Below are 8,241 nucleotides of genomic sequence, written 5' to 3' on the forward strand. Positions count from 1 at the left end.
CCTAAACCCCTTTTTAACTCTTTAAGCAAGTCTCTCTCCATTGATTTCTATTTTCGAAGCTTTGTAAACTAATCGGAGGCAATGGACACAGAAGCGGAGAGGAACGAAGACGCCACAATCACGGCCGTCAAAGACATGAGAGCTCGATTGGAGAATCGAATCCGAACGCAGCACGACGCACACTTGGATCTCCTCTCGTCTCTCCAATCCGTAGTCCCCGACATAGTCCCCTCTCTCGATCTCTCTCTCCGCCTCATCTCTTCCTTCACGAAACGACCTTTCGCCGCCACGCCTCCTTTGCCCGAACCCAAGAAGCACCACCCCATCGTCAAATCAGACCCCCAACAAGGTCACGACTCGCAACCACCGACGCTTATCGATTCCGGTGGCTCCGGCGCCGAAGCAGATGGATCGAGTGGGAGCCCGATGGCTCTGGTGAGAGCAATGGTGGCTGAGTGTTTGCTCCAGCGAGTACCATGGTCGGCGACGGATTCGTCGAGTGTGGGGAGGAAGCTCGAGAATGACCAGAACGCGAGACCCGCGGAGAAAGCAGCGCTGCGTGACCTAGGCGGAGAGTGTGGGGCCATTCAGGCCGTAGAGACTGCTCTCAAGTCGATAGCGGAAGAGAACGGTTCGGTTGAGTTGGAGGAGTTCGAGGTGAATGGGACGGCTCGAATCATGGTCCTGGCTATTGATCGAACCAGGTTGCTCAAGGAGCTTCCTGAGAGTTTTAACGAATCGGGTCGGGTCGTGGAAGCCCCGAATAACAACAACCCCACGGTCTCCTCCGGCAATGGCGGGTTTGGGGTTTCCGGGTCGGGTAATTTTCCGAGACCCGAGATGTGGCCGATGATGAATGCAGGGATGATGGGGATGCATCATCATCATCATCCGATGGGGATGATGGGTAGGCCACCACCGTTTCCTCTGCCTTTGCCTTTGCCGGTGCCGGTGAATCACAAGGTTAGAAGCGAGGATGATGATTTGAAAGACGTTGAGGCTCTTCTCAGTAAGAAGTCTTTTAAGGAGAAGCAGCAGTCCCGGGCTGGTGAGGAGTTGCTTGATCTCATTCACCGTCCTACCGCCAAAGAAGCCGCTACTGCTGCTAAGGTAAACACCCTCTTTATTTTAGCTTCTTATGGAATGTGCATGCGAGTTTAGAACCTTTCCTTACTATTGTTCACAACTGAGCTGGAGAAGTTATTTGCCATGTTATGATTCTATGTATTTTTTTTTTCAAGATTACATGGGAGAAAATACTACTTCATTTGTGTTTCCCTACTTGAATGTGAATATTTTAAGATGTATGGTTAGTTCTCAAGAATCGGAGTACTCAGTATTGTGTTGGAATGTGAAAAGCAAAGATGCTTGTTCTTCTGTTTGGGTGATGATAGTTATGGATTCTGTGATCTCTCTTTTCAAAACTTGTGTGTTTGTTATGACTTCACTTGCCTCAACTCGTCTACATGTTACGTTTTCTTAGTTTTTATCACATATTTCGATTGGTTCTTGTGAATGACTGGTGTATTTGTTATGCTCTTCACAGTTTAAAAGCAAAGGAGGATCACAGGTTAAGTATTACTGTAGGTATTTAACTAAAGAGGATTGCCGTCTTCAGTGCGGTGCCCACTTTGCCTGCACCAAGGTTTGCGTTTTTGTTTTGATGTCTATGGTGCTTGACCAGTAGATGCTTAGTTCTTATGACTTATAATATGCTTTCAGAGACATTTTCGTCGACTAATTGCTTCACATACGGACGTCAGCCTAGGAGACTGTTCCTTTCTCGATACTTGTCGTCACATGAAGGTAACTCTCTTTACTTCGGTTCATCTCATGTAGATAAAACGGTAATTGAGCAATGTTTTTTTTTTTGGATTCGGACAGACTTGCAAATACGTGCATTACGAGCTTGACATGGCTGACGCAATGATGGCTGGTCCAGATAAGGCACTGAAGCCTCTTCGTGCTGATTACTGTTCGGAAGCTGAACTTGGTGAGGCACAATGGATTAACTGCGACATCCGTAACTTTAGAATGGACATTTTGGGAACTTTTGGAGTTGTTATGGCGGATCCACCATGGGACATTCACATGGAACTTCCATATGGAACAATGGCTGATGACGAGATGCGTTCACTCAATGTTCCCTCGTTGCAGACTGACGGTTTGATCTTCCTCTGGGTCACCGGTCGGGCAATGGAGCTAGGCCGCGAATGGTACTTTGAATTTTCTCAACATATGATTCCCCTTTTTAGTTGGAATTTTCTTTATGCTTTGTTTTTGGTTAAAGTTTGGAGCATTGGGGATATAAGCGAGTGGAAGAGATCATATGGGTGAAGACGAATCAGCTTCAACGTATTATACGAACAGGAAGAACAGGTCACTGGCTCAACCATAGCAAAGAGCATTGTCTGGTTGGAATCAAAGGAAACCCAGAAGTCAACAGAAACATCGACACTGATGTGATTGTTGCAGAGGTTAGGGAGACAAGTCGGAAGCCAGACGAGGTTTGTCCTTATTACCTTTTTTTGTATATGACTTTGGAGGCTTCTTGTGAAAAAAATGATTGAACCAGTTTGTTACCGTAACAGATGTATGCAATGTTAGAGAGGATCATGCCAAGAGCAAGAAAGCTAGAGTTATTTGCCCGTATGCACAATGCTCATGCCGGGTAATGTTAATAATACTTATTATTGTCATCTGATTAGTAAGTATGACTTGTTTGCTAATGTTGTGAATCTTTTGGGTCTCTATAGATGGCTGTCACTTGGGAACCAGCTAAGTGGAGTCCGGTTAATAAACGAAGGTCTTCGAGCTCGGTTTAAGGCATCATACCCTGACGTAGATGTGCAACCACCATCACCACCAAGAGCTTCAACAATGGAGACAGACAACGAACCAATGGCGGTTGACTCAATCACAGCTTAGTTGAATTGAAAGGAAAAAAAAAACTAGAGTGAATAATCTCAGCTTTGTTGAGCTAACGACCGTGATCATGTTGACTTTTGAAAGGTAACATTTTGTGGCATGCTTGTAATCTAAATCTTTATGAAAATGCAAGGAAAAAGCTTTTTTGAAGCCTTAACAAAGGCAAAACAACACTAACGAACATTGTAACAGTGACAATAACATTTTTCAACTAAAACCCATAAAATTAAGATAGGTTTAGTAGTTAGTACGATTATTCGAGAATTCATTGCTATCAAAATGTAACCAAGGTGAAAAACTTTAAAAACACTTTTAAAGTCAACCCACAATGCTAGTTATTGCTTTATATATTTTGATTGATTTAGAAATCTATACAGTATTTATAAATCCAATTAAAATATACAAATTTTCAAATTCTTTTGGATTAGTATTTACAAGTTCGAAGGTTTTCCCTCGGATTTGAGCCTTTGTATTTTTTAACAAAGAAATCCATGCAAATCCATTCAAATACATTATGAAATCAAATCTATTAGTAAATCCGTATGATTGAATAACACTTGATTTGAATTAGAATTTATGAATCATTAAACGAATAACACATGATTTCAATACATATTTTAAAATCATAGAACCAATAACATTAGATTTAGTTTGGATTTTCAGATCCATCAAAATCCATCAACCAATAACTCCTAAAAAGTATCTAAAGAATTAAAATATAATTAAATTAAAAATATGAGAAGTAGAAGTTTACAAGAACCGGTTTCTTAAGGAAATATTTCCAAGAACTCTCAAGAAATACTAAATACACATGTCATTTTCGAAATGACTAATTTTGTTTTAAGACTATAAATTTGAATGTAACCAAACAAGATAAATTGTGTTCAAAAAAAAAAAAACCAAACAAGATAAATACCAAAACTATTAATTATTTATATTGCTATCTCCAACCACTACATGTGCTCTAAAAGAAAAAAAATAATCTAAAATCCATTTTGAAGTTCGACTCATCCGCGAATCCTGCACAACCCGTGTTCAAAAACAACCAAATGAATGTTCTTTTTAATTAAACAGGCCATAGCTCAAACGAAACCAGTTAGAGGCAAAAAGAAAAATTAGAGCCAAAAGTCTCAGCTCTGTGGATTTTGTGGCTCTAGACCGTTGAAAGTGCAGTCTCTGATGAGCTAACGACCGTGATCATGTTGGTTTACGAAAGAGTTAAACATTTGTGACATGATTCTAATAAAAACATTGACCAAACAACATTAACGAAACATTGAAAAACGCAAAATCACATTTTATTTTTAAGAAACTGTGACAGAATTACATGCTTATTCGCTCCAGTACTTCTCATCGTCAACATCCTTCCCGTTATCCAACGAATCTTCACCGTCCGATTCGTTGACCAAACCCATCTTGAATCTCCTAACATCTTCCGCAGCAGCGTTCCTGAACAGCCCAATATCGACGGCTCCGGCCACCATGTTATAGCCACGTTCCCGGATCGCGGCGGGTCCGTCGTGTGGCATCGCGAACCCTGACAAGTAGGCCCCGCCTTTCGCTGGATCTGACGTCAGCACCGCCTTCTCCGCTCTCCTCATCATCTCTCTCACTTTCTTATGCCCCGGGTCCCACAAGTATCCTATGCTCGCGCTCAGATCCAACGGTCCCATCTGCACGCAGTCAACACCATCGACGGCTGCGATCTCATCAGCTTTCTTCACTCCTTCGGCTGACTCCACCTGGCACATGATGAGTAACTCGTCAGCGTAATTACCTAAATACCCTTCGTCGATTCCGTACTTGGACGCTCGCACCACCGTGTGCGCCGAACCACGGATCCCCTCAGGAGGAAACCGGCAATACGACACCGCTTTGGTCGCGTCCTTGCGAGATTCGATCATCGGAAACATGATTCCCTGTGGGCCTAGATCTAAGGCCTTTTTGGCCCATGTAGGACAGTTCTCCGGTAAGCGAAGAACGGCGGCTACACCGGCGGCGTTAAGAGCTCGGATGCAGTCTAGAGCTTCCGGTATGCCGCCGTGGCCGTGTTCCATGTCAACGACGACGTAATCGTAGCCGGAGTGAGCAGCGATCTCGGCTAGAGTCGGCGAAAAGGAGAGCAAGAACATGCCGTAGAGAGTTTCCCCTCCTTGGAGGCGGGATTTCAATGAGGTTTTGGATCGGGTGGCGATTCCTTCCACGGTGGGAGATGTGATGGCGGCGGCGGGGGAGTGATCAGCGGGAGATGAAGAGAATCGGATTGGAGTTAGGGTTTTCCTGGAAAATGTAACCGTGGATCTGACGGAGTTGAAATTTGAAGGTGATAGTTTCCCGATGATCGGAGGAGAGGAGTTAAAGAGATGTGTCGAATCTGTGGAGAAGATTGAAGCGGTGGCCATGGCGGTGTATGACCTGGGAAATATCGACAATTTTGCCTTTTGCTTAATTCAAGTGTTTGGTAGTGATAAGTCGTACTGACCAAATACCTAGTTAGCTTCAACTGTTTATCATCGTTCCCGAGCCAGACCAATGAACTTCTTGCTGTTTTATCTTCGTTCAAAAACGGCACAATGTGTCACTCGCACCTAATCAGATGCCACTAAAATTAAGGCTAATTCAAGCTTTTCTTCAAAACAAAGCACTGATATCTGAATATCTTACTTGATATCAACAAAATTACCTAACGAGATTAAAAATATTCAAAGAAAAAGCCAATCTAGGGTGAAGTCTTGACAAGGAAGCTGAAAACATACAATCATGCCTTGTACGAGAAAGAGGAGACTTTCTGCTATACCATGAAGCTATAAGATTCTTATCAAACACAACACTGCATCAGACCAAGGTTTGGCAGTTCCATGTATTTTATACGTTTTTGTTTTCATTTCTTTTAGTTTTTGGTTTAGTTCGGTTATACTAAGACACACTACAAGAAAACGTGAGAGTAACGACTATCATTTACGACTATAAATGTGTAGTTGTAAATTAACTTCAACATTACGTCTAATTTACGACTATGTTAAAGTCTGTCGTAACTTAGACGTAATTTTGTTACTACAAAATTTAGTCATAAATTGGTTGTAATATGGTCGTAAATGTACGACTAAATTACATCGACAAACTACCATCTGATTAACGACCAATTTACGAGAAACGCAGTTGCACATTCATGGTTAAGTTATTATCAAACGTAAATATGTTATTTATTATAATTAATGAAGTTATATATATATATATACATATATATATATATATATATATATATATATATATATATGATCCATGTTGATTATGATGATCCATTCTATCTTCAGTGGTTTCACGAACTGATACAAGATCTGGTTGCTAAGGTCACCACATCATCTATGTATTTCACACGAGGCTACACTTTTCACACTTACGAATATCGAAATCGGCGAGCAACAATGAACTATGGAGTATATGTGAAAGGTGAAACTGATGTCTATGAAATCTTACAAGAGATCCTCGAAGTGGAGCTCTCCGGCCTGGTGAAACTGAAATGCGTTCTCTTCAAATGTGACTGGTTTGACCCCACCGCCAATAGAAGTGTTCAGTATAGCAAGTTTGGAGTTGTTGATATAAATGCTATACGGAGGTATAACAAATTTGAACCTTACATATTGGCATCTCAAGCAAACCAAGTTTGTTTTTATTCCATACCGGAGGATCATATAATCTGGAATATCTTGGTTAGCCACTATAAAAGTTACACCTCGGGACCGAATCTTGACTGATGTCGTAAATGAATATCTTGGTTAGCCGCTATAAAAGTTACACCTCGATTTTCAAAGTTAATTGGTCGTAATGCCCATATTACGACCAACTAGCTATTAGTATTGTAATCGTTAAGGTCATGTTTTCTCGTAGTGAGACTTGGAACCGATAATTTGTGATAAATTGATAATTAAGTTAAAATATTTTACATAAATACATTCAAATAATTTTGGATGCAATAATTGACTTCTCCAGCATTGCACACGCAACCTTTTTGATGCAATAATTATAGAGGATATTTGAAGCTTTTCTTCATAAAAAAGACTGAATATCTGAGTTGATACCATCACAACGATATTTAAAATATTAAAAGTACAATCCCGTATAAGGATTTGGGTAGTTGGGTGAAGCCTATTATAAAGAAATTGAAAACACACAAAGCATGCCTTGTACGAGGGAGGAGACTTTGTGCTTAACCATGAAGATATAAGCTTCTGTTTAAACACGACATCACACCCAGGTTTGGGCATTTGAGTATTATCCGGTTTAGTTCATTTTTTCTAATATTTTTATTCAAAAATGGAAGAATTATTCATGTATAAATAAATTTTGGTCGGTTTCAGTTCAATTCTTTTAGGTTTTAGTTTAGTTGGATAGAAAAACTAAGAATCGGGCAAAACTTGGAATTTTTCAAGTTCAGTACAAATTTAAAATAATATTTGGATAATTTAATTAAAATATTGGATAATTCAGATTGTTTGTATAAAATATTGTGTAACTTTTTTATTTTGCATAAAAATATTAAAGTAATTTTGGATAAATTAATTTTCCAATAACTTAAGTTTTCAAATATTTATAGATATTTTCAAATATAAAAATTTGGTTTCTAAATTATATTTAATACTCTCTCTATTTCAAAAAGATCCATATTTTAGAAAAAAATGTTTCAAAAATATATACTCCCTCTGTACCATTTTAAGTGATGTTTAAGGTTTTTACACAAAAATTAAGAAAATACAAATTTCTATGCAATTTATCTTGGTTACATAAAATTGCATTAAATAAAATCAGTCTAACCAATAAGAAAAACATGTAGTATTTTGTAATTGGTTACAAATTTCAATGGACATTAAATTTTATCTAGAAATGTGAGAACATCACTTATTATGAAACAAAATAAAAATACTTAAACACCACTTAAAATGGTACGGAGGGAGTATACATTTTCAATGCCTAAATTAATTGCAAATTGTAAACTTCAGAAAACATAATGGTGTTTATAAAAAATTTATTGGTTAAAAGTTGTGGGAAATAATTGATAACGGAAAATAATGCATATGTAACTAAAATTTGACATGTTTTTAATAAATGTGAAAAAACTAAAACATACATCTTTCTAAAACATATGGAGTATATTTTATTATTTCAAAACTAAATATACATATCATTTTTAGGTATCTACTCTATTAAAATAGAGTCCTAAATTTATCTATCATTAATGTTGTCATTTAAGTTTTGGACTGTTTTAAGTTTGTTAGAAAGCTGCTTAATTTATGGACCATTTTAAGATTGTTACAA

The 8,241-nt window shown here is 38.7% G+C and overlaps 2 protein-coding genes across 2 annotated transcripts; one reads left to right on the forward strand and one right to left on the reverse strand.

The window, feature by feature from the left end:
• Positions 1 to 30: 30 nt before the first annotated feature.
• Positions 31 to 3,105, forward strand: LOC103833930 (N6-adenosine-methyltransferase MT-A70-like). The gene is made up of 7 exons (XM_018654026.2): positions 31 to 1,110; positions 1,547 to 1,645; positions 1,723 to 1,806; positions 1,885 to 2,216; positions 2,291 to 2,507; positions 2,592 to 2,671; positions 2,757 to 3,105. Exons 1-7 carry the CDS (start codon positions 82 to 84, stop codon positions 2,926 to 2,928), a joined length of 2,013 nt encoding a protein of 670 aa, XP_018509542.1. The 5' UTR covers positions 31 to 81; the 3' UTR covers positions 2,929 to 3,105.
• A 1,002-nt stretch (positions 3,106 to 4,107) lies between these two features.
• On the reverse strand, positions 4,108 to 5,463 carry LOC103833931 (2-keto-3-deoxy-L-rhamnonate aldolase). Its single transcript, XM_009109979.3, has one exon. It carries the CDS (start codon positions 5,328 to 5,330, stop codon positions 4,260 to 4,262), a length of 1,071 nt encoding a protein of 356 aa, XP_009108227.1. The 5' UTR covers positions 5,331 to 5,463; the 3' UTR covers positions 4,108 to 4,259.
• Positions 5,464 to 8,241: the final 2,778 nt, after the last annotated feature.

Source organism: Brassica rapa, chromosome A09 (genome assembly GCF_000309985.2).
Source record: "Brassica rapa cultivar Chiifu-401-42 chromosome A09, CAAS_Brap_v3.01, whole genome shotgun sequence".
Classification (NCBI taxonomy): domain Eukaryota; kingdom Viridiplantae; phylum Streptophyta; class Magnoliopsida; order Brassicales; family Brassicaceae; genus Brassica; species Brassica rapa.